The sequence below is a fragment of the Centrocercus urophasianus genome, unplaced genomic scaffold (assembly GCF_019232065.1).
Source record: "Centrocercus urophasianus isolate 14NV4802_14NV808 unplaced genomic scaffold, USGS_Curo_1.0 seq_483, whole genome shotgun sequence".
In the NCBI taxonomy this organism is placed as follows: domain Eukaryota; kingdom Metazoa; phylum Chordata; class Aves; order Galliformes; family Phasianidae; genus Centrocercus; species Centrocercus urophasianus.
The window spans coordinates 1-23,882 of record NW_024885070.1 but is presented as its reverse complement, the minus strand read 5'-3'; the positions used below and the strand labels follow the sequence as shown (position 1 = coordinate 23,882).

Here is a 23,882-nt window from a genome sequence, read left to right as displayed (position 1 = left end):
CAAAGATACAAAGATTATGGAATTAAAATACTCATGGATATGTGGGCTTTTTTCTTCCCAAGAGAAATAGAGGTGCTTTGGCACTTGCACCTCCATCTGCTAAAGTGAAACAAAACCCTGAAAGGAAATATGTGCATATTTAGCTTTACTTAACATAAGCTGTACCTATTCATGCTACCTGTAGTTAAATGCATGTATATATATACAGACACAAAATTTCACTCACAAAGAATATACAAGTGTTGTCAGTTGTTAATCAATGGCACTTAAAAAGTGATGACTCAGTAAATTTCTGTTTGTGTTCATTAATTTGTGTTCATGATACTTTTCCTTTCTTCAAATGACCATTTTCATTAATAAAAACACTGGATGTGACATTCTATTAAGACTTGTTCAGAAATTCAGGTTATTTTACTGAGTGTTTTATTTAAAATGTAATAACAAACATTAATTGTTCACACTGCTCCCTCTTGTGAAGCTTACCTCACATTCGCCAACACTGACTGCAATTAATATCACACTGACTATTCAATGATTATAATACATACTTGACTAATGCCGAGGACTGATGACCACATATGAGGGTCTTTCATAGTTAGTGCTGTAAGCAGGACAACAGGCCATGCCAGAAATCTTCAAGTTTGAAGTCTTGATATAACAGAAGGAACAAGACAGAGGGAAAAAAAATACAGAAATAATTTCACAGACAGTGATCATACTAAATTACCCATTGACTTGCCACAAACATCATGGAAAATCATAGCAAAGCACTCACTCAGTCAATTACTGACAAGAGGTTTTGCTGAATGGGCGAACAGTGAACACCCTTAACATTACTCAAAACTGAACTGCAGCCTGGACGTAAAGACCTAAAGAAGTTTGATCCAAAGATTAAAGCATACAGATCCAAAGGATAAACTGATGATAAAGCTGTCAGTAGCAAAGTAAAACAGGAACAATAACAAAGTACAAAGAAACAATATCAGAAGCAAAATTGCAGATATTTTCAGCTAGCAATGGTATGCCAGAGATATGTGAAGATTATTACTTGGAGAGAAACAAAGTGGTCTGAAAGACAGCAGTAGATATACCTTTAGTTTCTAGAGAGATCATCCTTGAATTTTCATTTACACAGGATCACCATGAAAAAAAGCTGCAGATGTAAACTGCAGACTGCCATTCAGTAGAACTAGAGCTTTAGAAAGTAGGAGGTGCAAATCAAGTGAAGGCAGATAACAAATCAAATTGCTAGGGAAAAGAGATGCAGTAGAACAGCAGAAAGGAAATCGTAGAAAGGCTCACTGCTGAAACAAAAAGAGGAAGGACATATGAAGTCTCTAAGAACCGGCAGCAGAAATCTCACTGGACAGTGCTTGCTTAAAAACCAAACAAGACAAGAGCCCCTCTAGAGAACATGATATTCAAGGAAGCATCAGATCTTCAGCACAAAAATTGGAGTGCCATCAGTGTGCACCTTTCACAAAACTACATCCTGAAACTTAACTAATCTTTTATTATTATTATTATTAAACATTTTTCTTGTTTTACTTCATTTGTTTCTCAGCAAATAAAGGTATCTAAAAATATTTCTGATTGGCTTCAGAATAAACTTCTTTTTAATCATTTTCTCAGGGATCTGCTGGAAAATCCTGGAGAAAAAAAAAAAAATCATTTCAAGACAAAAAAGCAGAACTATAATTTTAAGAAATGCTGATAAACATTTATACTGTTTTTCTAATGTTTCTCCTTTTTACTGATTTTTACACAGGCGTATAGTGATATAACAAGGGGGAATGTTTTTAAACTAAAAGGAAGATTTAGATTGCACGTTAGGGAGATGTTCTTTATTCAGAGGGTGGGGAGCCATTAGAACAAGTTGCCCAGAGAAGCTTTGGATGCCCCATATCTGGAGGCATTCAAGACAGATTGGATGGGGCCTTGGAAAGCCTTACCTTGACAGTGGGAACTCTGTCCACAGTAAGGAGGTTAGAATTGGATGGTCTTTGAGGCTCCTTTGTTATATATATATAAATTTATATATATATATATAAATTTGCATATATATATTTATATGCATATACACATGCAGATTTTGATTACATTAGAGTATAAGCTGTTTTAACTTGGAACAGCTTTCTGGCAAGAATATGTCTTGAGAAAAAAAAAAAAATAACAGCATAGTAATTTTTGCTTACGGGGGATTGAAAATTATTTTACTGAGCTGTGCAAAAAAAAAAAAGCTCCAAGAGCTTGTTTACTTCATAATCTCTAAGAGGACAATAGCTATAACTAGAAAAATATGGCTGCCTTTGTTATCATTCTGCAAAGTCACAAAATGCTTCCAAAAATTTACAGATTAAGATTCTTCAGCTTGAGAAAAGAGTTGTCAAATAAAATGGAAAGGATATAATAGTGTTTTATAAAATCAGGGATGGCACGGGATAAGGAACAAAGTGACTATTCACTGTCACACATGGATGAAGAGAAATCAAGTGAAATTAAAAAGTTGCTAAAAGAAAAGCATAAGCATGTTTCACATAATATGTAATTAAAACAATGGAACTCATTACCACACAACGTTGCAAATGAGAAATATAAAAATAAAAAATAAGCTGGATAAATTCAGATCTGCTGCCAAGACTAGAAAATGATCTGCTTTTATTAACTTATCCTCAAGCACTGCATGATCATCCTATCAGATAATTAGATTCTTGAATTCTCTGTTTTCTACTGGAATAATTTAAGCATCATGCTTGCTATCAAATTTGCCAAAAGCTGCATTACGTTTTAAACTAACTATAAAGCAAAGGTAAGATTTTGCTTTTCTCACATCTAAGTCCATACCTGAATTCAGCACAAAAGATCTCTGAATCACTAATCTTGATTTAGACAGCTATAGAGCTACATAGTTGCGTTTCTAATTTCCATCATGAGAAGAAACAACTGCATTCAGGCAAAAACTTAATTGGGACTGAGAAAGGCTGTAGTGAGAAAATTAGGTTGTCATTATAGAAGTGTACGAACTACTCCGGAAATGACTTTTCCTAAATGTAAACTGTTCATTTTACTATAAATGAGAAATAGCTCATACAATTTACTTAGTGCACTTTCATCTCAGTGGATTAATATAAATCTTTCAAAGAATATCAGATTTTAACTAACAACTCCTTCAGTCTTTATATCTTTTATTTATGGTACCATATTTAAGCACAAGTGTTCACCTCCAAAAAGGAAAGATAAGAAAAGGAAAGTTATGTTTCTCAAATCTTTTTTCTGCACAAGATAACGATTGAACAGGAGATCAAGTTAGAAAGCAAATAGTAGGAATGTACAAAATCTACCTGGATTGCAGCCAGATTCTTTTGTTCCTGTGATGGAGCTTCATGGACAAAACGCAGCCAGTTAGAATGGCGTGGATTGCTTGCATCCAGGATATAAAGGACTTCACCTTTACTGCCACGAACCTGAAACATTTCAAAATAAGGAAAATTAACATCTAGCACATCTACCAAACACACTAACATACAAAATATTAAGGCTTGCTGGTATTCAGCAAATGAATCTCGCATAAAACAAGTATTCCTCTTTATGCTTCTTTATACCAAATACAATTATTCCTCATACAAGAAACTCATGGGCCTCAATGGGATGCACCCACATGTACTGAAAGAGTATGTGTATTGGCAGAAGTGATTGCTGAGCCACCTTCTATCATCTTTGAAAGATCTTGGCAAACAGGATCGGTGCCTGAAGACTGGAGAACAGCCAACATCACTCTAGTCTTCAAAATGGGCAAGAAGGAGAACTTGGGAAACTACAGGGCAGTTAGTATCACCTGCATCCCTGGAAAAGTGACAGAGCAACCTGTTTCAGATGCCACCTCCAAGCAACTGAAAGAAAAGAAACTTATTAGGAGGAGTCAACATAGATTCAACAAGGGGAAATCATGCTTGACCAACCTGGTAGCCATCTATGACGTCATCATTGGGTAGGTAGATGGGAAGAGAGCAAAGAATGTTGTGTACCTTGACTTCAGCAAGGCATTTGACATCATCTCCCACAACATCCTTGTTATGAAATATAGAGTATATATATATAAGTGTTATATAGAGTATATATATATAAGTGTGGAATAGATAACTGGACAGTGAGGTGGACTGTGAAATGGCTGACTGGCTGAGCTCAGAGAGTTGTTATCAGCAGCATAGAGTCTGGTTGGAGGCCTGTAACTAGCGGTGTTCCCCAGCGGGGTTCTGGGTCTGGTCTTGTTCAACATTTTTATCCCTTCATCCAGGTTGTTGACTGAGTCCTCCCTCAGCAAGTCTGCTGATGATACAAAACTGGGAGGAGTTGCTGACACTATGGAAGGTTGTGCTACCATTCAACAAGACTTGAACGGACAGGAGAGTTGGCAGGGAAAAACCAGATGAGAATTAACAAGAGCAAGTGTAGAGTCTTGAGCCTAGGAAGGAATAACCTCATGGATAAGAAATAATCTGCTGGAGATGAGCTCCATGGAGAAAGGCCTTGGGGTCCTGGTGGTCAACGGGTTGGCCTTAAGCCAGAAGTGTAGCCTTGTACCCAAGAAGGCCAATAGTGAGTTAAGAAGAGCGGAGCCAGTAGGTTGAGGGAAGCGATCCTCCCCCTTTCTTCTGCCCTGGTGAGGCCACATCTGGAGTACTGTGTCCAGTTCTGGGCTCCTCAATTCAAAAAGAAAAGGGATCTCCAAGAAGAAGTCCAGCAGAGGGCCACAAGGATGATAAGTGGCCTGGAGTATCTCTCCTATGAGGTCTGTTCTGCTAGGGAAAAAGAAGACTGGGAGGGGAGCTGAGAAATATTCATAATTATCTAAAGAGAGATGGGAGGCAAATGGATGAGGCCAAGCTCTTCTCAGTGGTGCATAGCAATATGACAAGGAACAATGGCCTAAAATTGAACATAGGAAGTTCTGTAGTAACATGTGGAAGAACTTTTCACAATAAGAAGAGCAATGGAGCACTGGAACAGATTGCCCAGAGAGATTGTAGAATCTCCTTCTATGGAGATATTCAAGACCCATCTGGATACTTATCTATGCAACTTACTGTGCAGTACCTTCTTCAGCACGGGGATTGAATTCAATATCTATTGAAGTCCTTTCCAACCCCCGTGCTTGTGTGTAATTCCAAATCCAGAAAATACCATTTCAGTATTGTCAGCACTACTGCTAATGTAATTGTACCACATAAATACTAAATATCACAGAAACACATATTTTTTCAAAACTGTATTTTGTGATGTGAACTTCCCTCCTAAGACTCCCACAGTGTTTTTTCAGATGTTTTTTTTTTTCCTTACACACATCAGAAAAACTATCTTCAGAACAGTACAAATGCATTTAAGCATTTCGCATACCCTATGTTACAATTCAGCTGAACATCTTTCATACACACCTATTCAAGAGAAATATAAATATGTAGCCCCAGTGATTATCAGTCAGTCTTAATTTTTTCAGTCAGAGAAGAGAGAGCTCCAAGAACACCTTGTACCAGCCGTCTGGTACCTAAGGGGGGCCTACAGGAAAGCTAGAAACTCTTTTTGCAGAGTGTAGCAACAGGACAAGGGTTAAAAGCTTAACACTAAAAGATGGTTGATTTAGATTAGATATTAGAAATAAATCCTTCACGATGATGGTGGTGAGACCCAGAGAATCTGTGGATGTCTGGAGGTGTTCAAAGCCAGGTTGGATGGAGCCCTGGGTAGCCCGATCTAATGGGTGGCAATCAACAGCATAAGGATTGCAACTAGATGATCTTTAAGGCTCCTTCTAAACCAAAGCATTCTATGATTATATGCTGGCCTGAAATAACGATTTCAGTAACAACAAACTGACATACTACATAGGTGAAGGGGCATAAATTATTTGGTATGGCAAACAAACACGCTCAGATTTTGTTCACTAAGTGAAGAATCAACTTTAAAAAGTAGCGCTGTAGAACTGAAGGCACATGTAAGCACAACAGCTTTAACAGATGAATGAGTCATTGCACTGTTCCCACTCCAGAGCATCAGCAGTAGTAGAACCAATGTCTTCAAATAATATTTACTAATAATTGTAACACCAAATCTAACAAATTATCAGATATTTCTGTTAGCAAATGTTTTAAAGAAAGAATTACTTAAGACACAATCTCCACATCAGGAGCTTTTGCATATCATCGCAGACCCACAGAATTTCTATGATTGCGACAAAATACTAGTTTGCATTGTCAAAACTAGGAATAGAAAGAGAGACCTAATTTTAATCAAGTGATTCTTTGCTCTTAAAACACAAAGAAATACTGCTGAAATAATACAGCTCCATTTATGACATTTAAAAATGGCTTCCTTGTTTTCTTTTAAATAGTGTATCACTTGAATCTCTCTGAAACAGAAGACAGAAAGCCATGAAGAAAGGTCACAGGAACTACAAAAATTCCATATGATTTATTTATATGAGGAACATATTTTCATCCATCAACAAGAAGTTTCCAGAGTAAGTATTTCCTAAGAGCTAGGGATTTCAGCTATGCAAGATCAAAATTAGATTGTCATCATGGCTTTGTATTTAAATTGTTCACATTCTTGCTGTATTTGTTTTTTACAGATGCAATATGTCTTCAGTATGTCTGCTTAAGTTACCTACACTTTTAAGATATCGTTAGAAAAAAGAACTGTATTTAATTATCATAATTGCTGATGACAGCATGTTGTTCTCATATTAATACAAGAAACCTACTGTGGCTCTGCAAACAAATATAAGTCTTTGAAATGTATTACTGTTGTTTTAAAGGAAGACGTATCTTAAGAAGCACATATCATGAAAAGGTGCCAAAATTTTAAATTTTAAAAGTTATTCAACTTCAAATGCACAGATTAAGCAAAGCCAAAAGTGTCAAATCTACAGACTTAAACACACCTGGAAACAATATTATTTAACACTAAGTGGTAGAACACCTTCTCTAGAGAGGCTGCTGGATCATCATTCTTGGAACTAGTCAAGAGTTGTCTAGACACAGTCCTAGAAAACTGGCTCTAAGTGGATCTGCCAGAAAAAGGGAGTTGGACCAGATAACCTCCAGAGGTCCTTTCCTGGCTTAGCTATTCTGCAATTTGCTGATTATTCCACTAGGAAATAATATCCGCTCCTTGCTGGAACTGTTGGGTTCACCAGTAATTTGGGCAGAATAACTGCAAACCATAAAAGTGAGTCCCAACTTTACACAAAAATACATGTAAATGGTGTATTTACCTTTTGAAAAGTTCCCACCCCCTTCCTCACAGAAGTATTGCACCAATTATATTGTAATAATCACCCTCTTCGAAACACCCACAGAGCAAAACTTCACTTGGCCTGGTTAACAGTGAAGATGAACATCTGTGAGCAATTGAAATCAAGCTAATGGCTCTATGACTTAACTACAGCTACTAAAGACTGCATTAGGGAGGCCCACCATGCATGTCCTATAAAGGTTTCCATCAGATCTTGGGATTAGAAAAACAATCAAGATCCTATTATGAAAAGCATACGTTACACAACTAGCTTTTCATCCATTCTCCTGCATTAGCTTGATTCTTAAACTATGTAGCAATGACTTATATTCACAGCAGCAATATGTAGTCATCTCTGCCAATCCATGAAGAGATGCCAAATACAAAAAGACTTAACACAGAAGGAAACTATTGATAAAAGAATACAATAAATTCTTCAAAAACATGCTATATTTTCTATAGCTTTTTTTCCACCTCATAAAGAAATAATATTGCATTAAACGCACAAAGGTGAGGAAGGGAAAAAAAAAATAGAGAAACACAGTCAAAACATCATACTTAACACAGACTGGATTGGTGATATTTACCATTCCTTTCCTCACCAATTAGACGGACAAGTGTGTGTTTTAAAATGTGTAAATGGTCTTTGAGCACCACAGCAGAGAATATCAAACTTTATCTATTTATTTTTTAAAATCCAACAAACAGACTAGCTCCTGCTTTGCAAGTATACTCTTCAAACTAAAAGGCAGTACAAACTAATCATGGTGGTTAAAAAAAATAAATAGTTAGACTCTATAATATATTCAGTTGAAAGTAAGTGTACTTAAATATTATCCATACTGAACTATTAATGAATTGCAATGACAATTGGAGTATGTCCCAAAGGACGCACTCTCCAACAGCAGCTCACTTGAGTCCTCAGCCAGCCTTTTGCTTTGTGACACAACCACCAAACAAGAAAATCAGACTAGTGAAATCAGACAAACAAATAAAAAATAAAACACTTTCACTTGGCTCATACTTTTTCATACTTAGAAGGAGACAGGATCAAAAATGGCTGTCACTAAGACAGTCATTGCTCTAATGGACCACAAAATTCTGCTAGCCATAGTGACTGGAAATTTCTTTCTGCATTCCCCATCAGCAGCACTGAAAAGCATGCATGATAATAGCTTCAGTTTATCACCACAATTCTGGCAGTTATGCAAGCTGTAACAGCAAGAGAAAAAAGACTGTCAAGCTGCTTATGTGCTCCACAAGAAACTTAAAGATACTGCAATTTCTCTCTCTACTACCACAGAATAAAGACTCAGCAATTAATTTTCCAGAACACAACAAGCCAACTCTCCATTATAAATAAGCTAAGATTTCTTGGCCTTGTTTATATCTGTTAACCCTCTTTTACAAGTATTCAGACGCATATCCTTACCACTTACTGCTCATGAGACCTGAAGAACTAAACAGAAATCATTCTGCCACAGAATTCCAGTCTGCTCCCAATCTCCTTTCCCATCACTGAACCACTCCAAGAATCTTCAGGGCTACTTCCCTACCACAAATATTTATTGTAGGAAACTGTTGGAAAACAAAGGATACCTTACTGGGGAAGGAAGTGAAAAACACTTTTGTATATTACAAACTAAAGCAGAAAATGTTTTAAGGAGTCTTTTCTTAAATAATCTGCAAGCAAATAGCTGCATTTTCCCCAGAAATCTGAATGATTATAGTGTTTCTTTCTTAATGGCTATCAAACATTTAGAGAAGAGGCACAAGATTTTTACAACACTGAGGTTCCCTGAAATTTTTCTTAAGTAGGATCAATTTTTTAATGCTTGTGAACATACTCCTATTTTAATATTGTTATATTTGAACCTGCCACCTGTCTACATTACACAGCTTCTAAATAATAGAGAATTTAGCCATCTTCATAGGTTGACAAAGACCTAGAAGTACATAATATGCTGATGATCAACATGCGAAAGCTGTTAAAAGAGCTAGAAATAGAACTGAAAAGCCTGGACACAAATAGATGATGGCACATTGTTCTGTGGTCTTTTGTTTGTTTGTTTCTTGGTTGTTTCATTTTTATATAGAAACAGGACCTTATCTTTCATTCCTCTAAATGAAGAGGTATAAATCCAAAAAGGTTGATCATGTCTGCTGTAGTTCAGTAGACCACCCTATTCTAGGATCCATTTAATTCTAAGGCCCTTTTGACAATCTTGGTCAAGATTCCTGAGATTTCTGTAGCCAATGAAGATAAGTTGGAGCTTCCATTTACTACCAGGGAGTAATGTTAACAGACATGCAATCATCCTTAGTTTCACAGGCCAAATAATTAAGTAGCAATTCCCTTCAAATTTAAGTATAGGCAAAGTGGCATGAATCCAGAACAAGGTTCAAATTTCATGCCTCAATTCATGGCAAGATATCTGTTTTACTACAACACCCTTAATATTTGGTCACCACTACAATTCAACATCTAAACTGCATTCACATTACAAAAGCACCCAACAAAACACCTAAATAGGATGTATTTGAGAATTGTCCCCTTGACAATTAACACATAAGATGTCAGTTCAGTCAAATATCTTTACAGTAAGATGAAATATCTGACATTCACTGCCACCATACAGGTGGGTTTACCTCAAGATCAACCAGGATAGCACCAGACTATACTGCAATAGCAAATATTGTATCACTATAAAAGTATTAGGGGGAACAAAAATTGTATAAGCTACCAGATGAAACCCTACAAACATCTCAGTAATGCCTAAGATGCTCGTAGTGCCCATCCACACCATCACTCATCTGCCAGTATTTCATGATGCACTGGAATTATCTACAGACTTTCAAAATGCATTCAAGGTGTTACATGTGCTACGTAGAAATGTTCGTGAGTGCAATTGCACCATATTATGCACATCTGTCAAGAAAAGAAGGAAAAAAACTTCATTGAAAATAAGCAGATGGTCATCCTTGCTGAAGGCAGTTAACATGTTACCTGCTTTCTGGGAAACCATTTTCTAAATGTTTATAAATTAAAAAAAAAAAAAAAAAAAAAAAAAAAAGGAATTTTGTTCACTCAAGTTTTGTTTTATGTTTTATTTTTTTTTTTTTTTTTTTTTTTTTTTTGTTAATGAAAACATTATTTTTATTGTTAATGGTGTGAAACAGCTAGTTGCAACGCTTCTGCATCCTGAGTTTCAGACCTACTTCACGGAATAGAAACTCACATTTTAATGTCACTATTGAAAGTATTGAAGTAATAATTGAAAGAGAAACTTAACACAGCAGCTGCTGTGGTGTGATGAAGAAATATTGGCTCATAGGTGATACACATTTTCCTCCAACCAAAACACAGAGCAACGTTTTTTTCATACTAATGAATCTCCTGCTGGTTCATGACATTATTTGACTTTTGACAAAGACAGAATGGTTCACAAGTTTTCATTCTTAGACTTTCAAAAGGGTTGAGCTTCACGCTTGCTGTGAAGATATCCAAGTCTCCTGAAGCAATTTTGGTCTGACCTTCTATTATGAATTCAAATCTGAGTGCTAGCACCTCAAACTATCAAAATGGACTTTCTAAGAAGTTGAAGACATCTCTTAACTGAAGCAGTGATCCTAACATTCTCAGACACTTTCAGAGCTTCTCATCACAAAAAGATCATTAAGGTCCTATTTTGACCATTAAGGTCCTACAATGGGCTTGTTTCAAAAATCACTATAAAGACTTCAAAGTCACACACTTAACAATGATAAAGATGACTAAAGTAAGGTTTAAAATAGGTCATTTATGAAATCTAGCTACATAAACAAACTAGTAAAAATATTAATGACTATTTTTAGATACCCATCTGTCTCAATTGGTATTAATTCACTAATACCAAGAATCTATGACACAAAATCACAACTGATAGAAGGGAAATATCTCTGGAAATCCTAACATCCATGTCCTACTTTTGTTTGGCAGAAGTTGTCTTAAATTAACTTACTTTCAAGATCCCCCAAAAAGTACTAAAAGCAAACAACTTTAAAAATATTTACCAGGAAGCTAGTCTTCACACTGGAAAAAAATAAAGACCATATTGCTAGGAACTAGATTTCCAATACAACATTAACCTTGAGAGTAAATTCAGAAATCTTCAAATTATTATTTACTTTGCCATGAAATTTTGAGCAAATTCAACTTAATGCCCTATATGTAAAAGCTTTCGTATGCCAGAACCACACTCTACTACCAAGATACGGAAGAAAAAAGCAATGTCATTAGTTTCAATCACTCGATTTCTCATACCTCAAACAGCAAATATTAAAGCTTCAACCAAAAGCTAGTTGCAGTTAATAGAAGGCTTTATGCTACCTTCATAGTAGTCTGGTGGATTTTGTTGTTGTTAACTGAAAAGTTGTTAACTGTCACTGCAGTTGGAAGTAGCAGAAACATACCTTCATTTCACATTTTAATATAAATAAACATAAGTATTACCTTCCCTGGAAAATCTTTTTGCTAGCATTTTTCTGCTCTTGGATTGGATGTACCAATGAAGGCAACCATCTTGGCAGATACACAATAACCAAATGTGAGATGTGTATCACTCAGTGTTACAGGATGTGTTAAGTGCCACCCCTAACCTGAACATTCCTCCTCAGAATGTCAGAGTATCTGAAGAAGGACTAGGTCTTTCCAGTCTTTCCTGTTTTAACATTTACCAAACCAAAAAGTTATGTTCGTCACAATCCAACAGTTTTGAAAAGAATACCACTTTCTCAGTTACGAATAGTAAACAAAATAAACGGAGTAGATATCCTCCCTTTCCATCCTGAAGGGAACAATAAATATTAAAAAGGATATTTGATCCTCCAGAGATAAAAACCTCCATGAAATTTAATACCTAAAGATTATTCTGTTCTTGCCCCAGAGAACTTTATCTTCAAGCAAATGCACATAATTTTAAATTGCTCTGTCAGTTACACTAATAAAGACCAACAAAGAAGTACTTAATCAAGGCGCTAGTGGGATGCTAAGAAATCTCACAAAACTCACAAATCATCAGTTGTAACTAGCTACACTTCTAACTAGTACAACATGCAATTCCATTCAGATATAGTTGCACAGGGGCTGAAGCACAGTTGGAAGGTGGCTTATCAACAGCAAGAAAGAAAAAGCACAAAGTCATCCAATCATTTTCTGGTCTTTTTTATTATTCCTAACTAAATGGTTACTGCAGCATCAAATGGTTTTCATTTGTCCATCAACTTGTAAATAAAATATTTCAGCAAGTAACTATTTACAAAGATAGCAGTAACACCATGTATGATCCCTCAATCCCACCCCAATCTTCTGGAGCCTTTTGCATGAACAGCTCAGGGGCAGACAAGTAGCACTATGCTGCATTTTATTTAAACACAAATCTTACTGTTTTTAGAACAGTTTTTAAAATCATTTGACTCAATCAATTCCTTCAGGTTCCATGTTTTCCCAAAGACCAAAGAAAAACATAACACACACAATTCAGGCTGGATGGGGCAAGCTGATGTATCTGCAGGTGTCCCTGCAGAGGGGTTGGGCAAGATGACCTTTGAAGGTCCCTTCCAACTAAAAAGATTCTATGATTCATGAATTCCATCTCAGCATGATGTCTTAAAGATGCCAACTCACAATGCTGGTCTTGGAGAAAGAGCTTGCTCAAGATAGGTCACGTCAGAGACCACTATTCTACACCACTAGAAATGCATGCAGTAAACTTCCTTACAGAAAATCATTTCACAATGTTGAAGAACTCAAAAATCACATACTAAGAAAAAAAAAATCACAGAATCACAGAATAAACAAGGTTGGAAAAGACCTTCAAGATCATCCAGCCCAACCATCCACCTATCACCAATAGTTCTCACTAAACCATGTCCCTCAACACAAAATCCAAACGTTCCTTGAACACCTCCAGGGCTGGTGATTCCACCACCTCCCTGGGCAGCCCATTCCAGTGCTTGACTACTCTTTGAGAGAAGTAGTATTTCCTAACGTCCAGCCTAAATCTCCTCTGGCGCAGCTTGAAGCCATTCCTCTAGTCCTATCATCAGTTACATGAGAGAAGAGGCCGACCCCCAGCTCACTGCAACCTCCCTTCAGATAGTTACAGAGAGCAATAAGGTCTCCTCCAAGCCTCCTCTTCTCCAGACTGAACATTCCCAGCTCCTTCAGCCACTCCTCATAAGACCAGCTTTTAAATGCTCCTTTAAGGTTCATTTTTACTTGAGCTTTGAAAAGATTCTACTATTTAGCTTTCTTTCTTAAGGTGCCCTCTCTGAAAGTATATTTTTTTTTAATGCAGTCGGACCACGAGTTCAGGCCTTAAAGTTCCTTCATCCAATAGTCATCAACTTAATTATTTTTAATATATTTGGTACAGCTGACTACACACAAACTTGGCTGGTTGCTATGACAGCCTCCCACAGTCTCTGGAATAACCATTTACTTGGACTGTTTTACTTTTTACTTTCTGCATTCCTGGTCTCAATTTTCAACTTAAGACTATTCCCAGCATGATTCAAATTATAATATAAAGTTCGTGTTCAGATCAACTTCAGTAAACATGAACAACTTAGGCTCAAACATTCAGGAAGTCATAAAATTTGGTATGCAGGAATCTTTTCAAGGCTTTCAAAACTAGGTTACAACAAGATATTATGGAACGGTTTTAGAACAGCTCATAAAAATCTTATTTTCTGGTTTGCTGTCAATGGGGTCATATTAGTGTCATCAATAAATACATGTATTTCCCTTTTATTTTCTGACTTACAGAAACAGATAAATCTCATTTAATCATCAGCAATGAGACATCTGGAAACTCATATGGCTTTCCAACCAACTTAAAAACCTATAGGAGCTAGAAAGCTCCCATAATCCACCTACCATCCCTTCTAAAAACCTTGTTCTAGCTCAAATATTTTATTAATTTAAAATCAACAGGAGAAACATTATGAAAAGGCAAGTAAGCCATGGCCTATTAACACATATTCAGCAAACATCTGTAATAAAAGCACATGTATTATTGTTGTTTTTTCAGCTGAGAACAAACAAGATAAGAACAGTTGCTCTTGATACATAACCAAAGGAATCGGGGGAATGAATTGTCCCACACCTCTATGGGAACAGATATTTTCGGTAAGTCCCTAAAGTAAAAAAAAAAAAAAAAAAAAAAAAAAGAGAGAGAGAGAGAGAGATAAACAAAGGTACACGAATTCATAGACGTGAGTTAATACTCATCTAGGGATATTTTTGCCACTCCATCACTGGATTTAAGCTGAGACTGTGTTTAACAAAATGTGCATTCAGCTCTTAGTATTCTTTCACATGTCATTCTACTGCATTGAATCTATTTATAGCTCTGCTAAGACTGTAACAACACTGTGCTCTCTTACAAGGTTCTCAATGATCTTAATGTTTGGGTTTTTTTTCATTGGTTTTTATAAATAAGTTTGGTTTGCTGTAATGTGGGTTGATTTTTTTTTTTTTTTTTTTTTTCAATAAATGCATGGATAAGGCAGATGTCAAGCCTAAGTTTTTGCACCATGCCATACAACACCATACAACATCCAAATAACCATCATTCTTCCATGCCTAACCACTGAAAACCAAGAAGCTTCAAGAACCTTGAAAATGAGTATCTTTTCCGGTATCAATGAGGACTAAATGTGCTTACAGTTCAAAGTGCTCATCCGGAAAGAAAAAATTAAAAAGGGGGGGGAGGAGGGAGTGAAATTAGGCTCAAAGAGCTACAGCAGAAAAGAAAGATTATAAGGATGGAACAGAAGTACAAAAGCAGGTGCTTCAAACAAGTTTAGAAGAGCCCCGAAAACCCCTGTACCTTCATTTGCGCATAGCACCAGGTTTTTATTTTGCTAAAGATCTCATACCTATACAAAGAATTATAAATGCTGGTAAATACGAAAACTTTCATCATACTATTTATCTTGCAATTATCATAGAATTACTAAATGCTACTAAAAGCATCACAGTAGACAGTGTGCTATATGAGCTGGCAGCTGTTGGTAAGCATACATCAGTATCTCATAACTGAAAACCACCTTCCCATATTCAAATGACTTGAATCATTTTCATTTTCTTTCACATTATTCAACAATTTTTCACAGCACTGTTATGCTTTCATATCTTCACATTTCACTGATAAGAAATTACTACTTGCCATTTCTTTATCCTTTAAAAGAAGCAATTTCTCATTCTCAAAAAAAAAAGTCCATGAACATTGGCAGTAAGTACAAAGACTAGTTACAGTATCCTTAAGCCTTAACTTCAAAAAAAAAAAAAAAGTTACAGTAAAACTTAATTCTGGGAGCAGTTTTTGCTAAGTGTGATGATGTCACTGTGGACTACTCACCTCCCACATGAGCCTGCAATCTGTGTTCTCATCCAGTTCCTGAGGCATTCGTTTCTCCCCTGCAAAGGGGCCAAATTTTTCACCCTAAGAAATGATTATTAAAGAAAATGAATCAGTGGACACATGGACACACACACACACAAAAATAAAATAAATAGCCAGTGAATTTCCAAGCTCCAGCAGAGGTCTCAATTTTAGCTTCAAGTGGAAAAGGGCAGTTTTCCTTTGGAAACCCACTATCTGACAGAAACATGCACAACACTGTGAGTTCAACTTCAAGCTCATTCACACTCTTTTTACAGAGTGGTGAATCTCCTGAAACCATATTTCCTCTTCACACTTAATTTCCAATTTTGCAAATAGCATTTTTTCAGATTTTAAATAAGGGTTATATTTACAAGCCAGATTTCTTCTAGGATTCTCAGGAATCACCTTGCAGTAGACATCCTACTAAATGCAAAGTATCTGACATCTGGTAAGCACAAAGCTTTCATTAGATTTATTTGCAGAATTATTTGCAACACTACTTTTTGAAGTGCCACAGATCAAATCACTAAATAGTTTTGAGGTTTTGAACACACAGAGGGATTTATTTTTAAAAGTAGGAGTATGCACACTTCTGTGAATTAATTCAAGCCTTCAAAAACAGAATTAAAATGTTCTAACACCTGCTAGCGCTAACACATACTGTGAAAACATCCACTGATATGTCCTTCCAAATGTCTCAGGGTTTGTTGTTCAGTGTTTTGGTTTTTTTCTTTTTTCCTTTCTAGATGTCATGTCAGCAGCAGGGTAAATTCTATACCCAGTGCTCATATAGGTCTAACGTTTTTTTTTCCACTTGTTCTTATTTGCAATCATAAACCATACAAACTGGAATGCAGAATACTACTTTCCTTTAGGCAGTATTGAAATAGAAAGGCTCTAATATACTTTAAGGCATTACAAGTTATAACTACACAATCAGAAACAAATTTGTTTCATCTTCACAACATTTTGGCTAATAAAAGGATCAATCTTCTCTGAAAATATCCTCCCGCAGGCACATTCCACAATCCTAGGAACAGTCTGCTGCACATTTGCCCTCTTCCTTCCTTGCCAGTGTGTACAGTGTCAATGAAGAAGTGGCATGGAAGACCTACAGGATGATTCCTCCTAGAAACAACCAACTAAATTAAAAAAATAAAAAATTAAATCTGAGGAGGTAACAAAAAAAAACAAAATAGGCATTGAATAATAACGACACAGAACTCAGAAGCAATAGTTTGAAATGTGCTCAACAAAGATATCATTAGAAAGACCAGCAAATAAAGGAGCTAAAAAGACAAAAGCACCAGAGAAAAATTGGAGCCCAAATCATGAATGGGGACGCAAACATGGGCAGGGTTAGCAAATATTAGCAGGGATAGCAAATATTGGCACTGCGAGGCTTCAGCTCCTTCACTTCCCTCTGTTTTCCATTCCAGCTAATCATAAGAAGTCAATGGTCCTCTCCTGTCAGCTTACAAATCCTAGGATTTAACGTTCAAACTAATATTCCCTTCTTCTTTCACTCCATTTGCAATGAAGGTGAAATTTGGTCAGTACAATTACCTGTGCACAGCCACCAATGTCCTCATCTTCTCCTGAATGCCCTCCAGAAGCACAGCACTAACAGGGGCCATGCAGATGTTACAAGGGGGGCAATTTGCTGTGTTGTTCTCTTAGGTTAAGGAAGAAGTCAAGATGAGAGCAGAGTAATTCTGTTGTAGAGCTGTATGGTCCTTTCTAGGGTCAGTGAAGATAAGGTAGGCCCTTGTGGAGAAGATACCTCATGCCAAACTGAACTTGCTTTTCCCACATTTTTACAAAGCATCAAGTAGTTTTAGTGCAGAAAGGAAAATAGCTCACTACAACTGCTGAGCTCTGAAGAAGGGCATAATTGCATCTGCAGAATCTCCGGTTACTTGTAGCAATTATCAAGATGAAAAGAACTATTGTTTGACTATAATCTCTTCTCTTCTATGGAAAGAAAAAGATAAATTCTCCATAAATTTAATACAGAAATAATTTAAGCACATAATGAATACAGAACTTTCAATAACTAGTCTCCCAGACTCACTTCAGCAGCAGAATAACACTTCAGTGAGCAGAAAGTGATGACTTAATTCCTTAACTACTTTGGAAGTTTCCACAACCCTCACCTCAGTAATACTTTCATCCTCATAACCGAAAAGATGCCTAGCTACCAGATAAAGCACCTACAGGATTAATTTTACCCATCACTGAACCCTGCATCGCCTCTGGGGTGAAACACAGCAACAGCTTAGTAGTGCGTGCTGACTGAAAACATGAAACACCATATGTCATTCCTAGCTCAACTACTCCAAGGTAATAAACCTTTACTGCAATATGTTTGAGTCCTTCTGGAAGCTCAGAACAATAGAGAAAGCAAAAGGCAAGATGCCCACCTCTAATATAAAGAGAATGTAACGTGAACTGGAGATGATTCAAACTTCCAAGTGCTTTTTACGGCTCCTCAAACTTGGACAGAAAGCAGAAATTAGAGACACAAAACCTGGGATCTAACAACACAAAGGCCCATGGGGATAAGCACCATTATTAATTCAGCCTCAAAGATTATCTTTTTTTTCCAATACATCAATTAGTCCTAGCCAATAAGCACGCTATCATACTGAATATATAGATCAGAAACATAGTAAGACTTCCTCACAGATCAATAAAGCAGTCTGAAGTTATGAAAGGCACATCATTCAAAAAAAGCTGCTTTTCAGAACGTGACAAATCTTGTTCCGATCTCAGCAGAACACTGAGAAATGCAATAGCTCTCATTATTATACCAGGGGTCTTATCATACTGGTGCTGCAGCCAAACTCCAGATGCTGGAGAAAAAAAAAATTACAAGAAAATGACAGCTTTTATAAAGGTCACAAAACAAACATATTTCACTTTTACACCCTCAGAAAAAAAAAAAAAAAAAAAAAAAAATTGGAAACATAGCATAATGCCTGAAGGCACAAAGGCAGATGATAGGTAACAGCAGTTCAAAACATACCATTTCCAAAATTTTGCAAACACTTTAATATTCAGAGTATTCTTCATGGGTATTTAACATTTGGACAGTTGTTACTGCAATTTCTGATATAAGATCATCTGAAGTGTGTTTGACTTTCAAATACAGCTGTGTATTACATCCTATTCATAGGAAATAAAAGAATTACAGAATGGCCCAGGTTGGAAGAGACTTCAAGGATCATGAATCTCCGACCTCCCCGCCACAGGCAGGGCCACCAACCTCCACATTTAATACCAGACCAGGCTGCCCAGGGCCCCATCCAGTCTGGCCTTGAACACCTCCAGGGATGGGGCATCCACAACCTCTCTGGGCAGCCTGTTCCAGCACCTCACCACTCTCTCTGTAAAGAACTTCCCCCTGACATCCAACCTAAATCTTCCCTCCCTCAACTTAAAACCACTTTCCCTTGTCCTGCCATTATCTACCCTTGTAAAGAGTTGACTCCCTTCCTGCTTATAAGCTCCCTTTAGACACTGAAAAGCTGCAATAAGGTCACTACACAGCCTTCTTTTATCCAGGCTGGGGCACAGCTCAAGAACACAGATTTTATTTTTCAATCAGTGTCATATTCAGCAACTACTCTCAGTCTCAGAGTTCTGAAGAATTAATTACCAATTAATTACTTGTTTGACAGCTGTTAACTACTCTGTATCAAAGCCATGAAGCATAGTACTGCTGCCTCACTCATGACTGGGCAGGGGGAAAGTTGAAAGCACTTCAGATGTGATTTTTTTTCCATGGGAAAAAAGTAACACACAGCCTGGTAATATCCAGTGTATTATTTGTGCTTTTTATACATCTACTGTTCTCTGAACAGCTGAGGCCATACATTGTGCTTAGTTCTTTAACCATTTTTAGGAATTCTTGTTCTAAACAACGCCCAGTTTTCATAGGGCGACTCAGAAGCTGATTCCTCATCTTGCTGAGAAGCAAAGTCAGGCACATAGCTCTGACCAGGGCTTTGCATACCACATCTGTTGGTGCTAAAAGCACAGAGGATTCAATGCCAAACAAAAACCAAATCCACAATAAGCACTTCGCAACATGCTCCTAAAACTCTGAAAGATCTTACAGTCAGCGTCTCTGCCTTTCCTTTCTGCTTTTCACATGCAGTACACATCCCACAGGCAACTTGCGGGTTTTGCTAGGACGTCCTGAACAAGGAGCTCACACTGACACAGCTGTGCAGGCAGAGCTCTGACAGCATATACCTGCCCTGTGAAAAAAAAACAATTCAGAAACGATATGGAGCAGTTCTAGCAAGAAAAAAGATCTATTTTTCCTAGCATGCAGATCTAAGGACTTGATTTAGAACAGTATAAAGGAAGAGGATTCAGACTTTCAGCAGATACTGACACGCAGATATTAATTTTGGTCACTTTCACTCTCGAGTTCATTCCATTTCAGAGTCCAGGGATGCATGTGCGATAGCAGTCTACAACTTTCCTTCATGTGTGAATTCCCAAAGGTTTAATATGAGCGTTCAGACCGTCAGTGGAAAAAAAAAAGCCATTAAGCCAACCGATAAAAACCTCGATCCCCTTCTCCTCCTTTTATCCCTAAAGGAGGCCTCAGAGATGAGGCACATCTACCCTACGGTGTTTAAGCCCAATGGACACTGCAACACCTGGCAGTCCTCCCAACCAAGTCAGCACCAAAACCTGGCAAAGATGTAAAGCAAGACATTTACAGTAAGTAGAAGTGCACAGAAATGCAGGGTTCACAACTTCAGGTATGCCTCTAGCGGTTGAAACAAGTTGTTCAAACGTGTCAACTGAGCAGTTTTAATAGGGACTCCAAACGATTAAGAGGTTTTCCCTTCAGTCATTGAGCACAAGGAGCCACGTCCTGTTTGGGACAGGAGGGATTTCGGGTAGCTGCAGTCAGGGGGATCACACCCTCCCCAGTTCTGGGGACGCGGCCCCGTAGTGAGGAATTAACCCTTCGCCCGCCGGGCTGCAGCGACTCGGATGAGGCAGGAGCCTGCGCACGACAGACGGGCACGTCCGTCCCGGGAGGACTAGGCGAACCCAGAAGCATGAAATAAAGTCGTGACAAGCTGGGAAAGCAGCAGCCCGCAGAGCACAGCCGCCGCAGGTAGCCGGGCCGGCCATCCCGCTCCCCATTCCCGCCCAGGCACGCCGCCCCGCTGGGCACCGGCTGGCTCCGGGCAGAGGGAGCCTGGCCGGGCGGAAGTGGGGCGAGCGCCGAGCGAACAGGGCTGAGCCGCCCCGCTCTGCCGGGATACGTGGCAGCGGCTCCCCGCCGGGCCGCGCCGCCGCTCCCAGGCCGTCACCCACCTTCTTCACTTTGCGGGCCGTGTAGAGCCCCATCCCGTCCTGCACTTTGGACGACTTCAGGGCAAACCTGTCCGGCACGTACATGCCCAGCATTTTGCACCGGGCCGGGCCGCCGCCTGTTAGCGGGGAGGAGGAGGATTCCCGGGGACTTCCATTGCACCGGGGGAGGGGGCAGGAAGAGGGGCTGGGTGCGGGGCTCGTCCCGCTCCCGAGGAGGAGGAGGGAGGAGCCTACCCGCCACGACCTGGCAGAGGCGGCGGGGCGCCGGCAGGGGGCGCGCGCGCCCGGCGGGGCAGCGGTCGTTGAGAACCATTCGAGGGATTCGCGCCGTCGAGGGGCTGGCTCCGCTTCCGCAGCGACTGGTGCAGCCTTCTGGGTCGGGGCTCGGCTGTTCTGAGCAGGTCAGAAGTATTCTCTCTGGGCCTAGGGCCCAAAGATCTTCCTTGCTACGAAGTACTTTCTGCAAGCACTACATTTGTTCAATATCACTCGGGTTTACCCTCACCACCTCTCGCCTTAGCTTAGGAATGCAGACTTTAGAAATCATGTAATTCTTCACTTAGACAGATAGTTTTCAAAGAATACCAGAAATTTAGCAACCCTAAAGGAACCCAAAAGTAACATTGTTTTCTGTTGAGAAAGCAAACTTTCCAATATCTGGTGACATATCCAGCAGGGGTATTGTGTGCTGACCAGCGCTACGCACAATCTAGTTTGAACAGGGAAAAAGTTGTTGCACTTCAGTTGTTTGCTCTGATCTCACCAGAGTGCTTCCTTTTCAAAAAGCCACAATGCCCAGCACTGATTTTTTTTTTTTTTCTAGAAAGCTGATTAATTTCAGTTGGGATTTCTGTCCACATCATACACATTGCCGTGCTCATACAATAAGTTGAAGTAGAGACTGCTGTATTTGAACAGGGATTTGTTTGCATCTGATTATGCAGTTAGAAGCAAGTACAAAGGCTTGTGTGGCAAGCACAGGGAAAACATCAGAAGAAAAAGAAAAAAAAAAAGGTACATTTATAAACAGTTAAAGATGCTTCAGTACTCAAAAGCACACCCCTGGTGCATGGTGGTCCTCTGCTTGGTATTCTTCCAGAGACATTAACAAATGGATAAGTAGTAGAAGTTCAGTATTCAAAGTTTCTAATTCTCAAAAAAGTAAAGAAAAAAATCTTGTACTGGTATGAAAAATGTCCTGAGAGTCAAAAAACATTGTTGCAAGAATGACTTTGGGAATGAAAAGAATAATTGGGCATGCAGCTTTAAAACCTAGATTTGATTAACTAAACAATTAATTTTTAAAAGGTATATATGTAAATAAGAACTGTAATACCTTGAAAACAATTACATTGAACAGAGAGGAAACAAGTTGTCCAGGCCTACAGTTTCAGCGTTAAGAATAACAGCAAAAAACTTATCTTTTAATTAAGATCCAGTGTCAAAGCAACATCCGTAACCGAACATCTTCCTAGACTATAACACTTTATGGAATTGAGGCCAATCTGTCTTAGTTCATATAAAATTAAAATATTAGCATAATTTTCTGACATTTTCCAAGGTCTATGAATATTTTAAAAGTAATTTTCACTTTAGGAAGTCCTCAGTATTTTTCTCCACCAAAAAAAAAGAAAAAAAAAATTAAAAAAAAAAAAAGACTTAGTGATACTCCATATTTCACCTTAAAATAACTTTATAGAAATACTGCAATATAACTTGCTATGTGCTTACATCTTTTGCTTTTAAGCTCCAGAAGCAGGCATAGTTGCTTTCATTTATAAACTCCATCCATTATTATTCTAGCATGAAGTACAGCTGGTTGCACCTCCTTCAGTTTAAGAAAAATAAGAAAGAAGCTTTTGCACAAAACTGATGCCGAAACAATCTCTCCTTTTGTAGCACTATGCATGTTATCATGTGAATTGGATATTCACAACTGCCCTGGCACCATTACAGATTTCAGAGTTTAATTAGTCATCCATATATATAAAGTTTCATCTGCTGTTGATATTACCCTTAATGGTTCATAGAAAGGACGTTGCAAGGGATAAAGTCAGCCTTGTTGAACATAAAGGTAACACTGTAATTCATGCAGAGATGTGTTACAGCTCTTCTATTTTGTCCTATATGCAACTGCAAGGAGGGTGAGATCTCAAAACTCCAAATGACTCAGATTAGACAAGAATGATGAAAGGCTCATATCATGATGCATGCTTGTTCATCATTAATCAGCAGTAAGAGTGGAGCATTATGTTTTTGAGTTATTGTTTTGTATTTGATGCATATGTAACGTGGGTGCATATAGCCTGCTGTTGTCCTCTGCCATGAACACTATTCGACTGAGAATTCTGAATACACCAGAGAAAGGAATTTTCTTGCTGGCACAGCAAAGTCATCTCCAAAATGACCAATTGAACAAATAAAAGAACACTTCCACAAAAGCTACGTGTACAGTAGGTTTTGCTGGGATAACTGGAAGCAGTTTGAAGGCATGAAGCATTCATACCATGTTGTATAACTACAGTGACAGAATTAACTTCGCTGTCTCAGTCTCATGAACCATCAGTCAGTAGCAGTCAGGCTGGGATGCCTCCGAGGCCCCGTCCACATATACAAGCAACCACCAAATAAGAGAAAGTGCAGAACAATCAGATATCATTCTGAGTTAAGGCACTAACAAACAAGCATGGAAAACATTTGTGTCAGTCCGTTGTTAAGGCCATTTTCTGAGACTGAGAACTATGCTTTTGTGTCCAGTTCCCAGAGCCTCTTACCAACAGCCTATGTACTGTGATCTGCATTGATCTCTTC

At 38.2% G+C, this 23,882-nt stretch overlaps 1 protein-coding gene across 1 annotated transcript; it reads right to left on the bottom strand.

Annotated features, from left to right (window-relative positions):
* Positions 1-469: 469 nt before the first annotated feature.
* LOC122168982 (PR domain zinc finger protein 5-like) lies at positions 470-21,247 on the bottom strand. The gene is made up of 4 exons (XM_042834699.1): positions 21,072-21,247; positions 15,696-15,779; positions 3,342-3,464; positions 470-1,649 (listed from the first exon to the last, which is right to left on the bottom strand). Exons 1-4 carry the CDS (start codon positions 21,162-21,164, stop codon positions 1,629-1,631), a joined length of 321 nt encoding a protein of 106 aa, XP_042690633.1. The 5' UTR covers positions 21,165-21,247; the 3' UTR covers positions 470-1,628.
* Between the last annotated feature and the right edge of the window lie 2,635 nt (positions 21,248-23,882).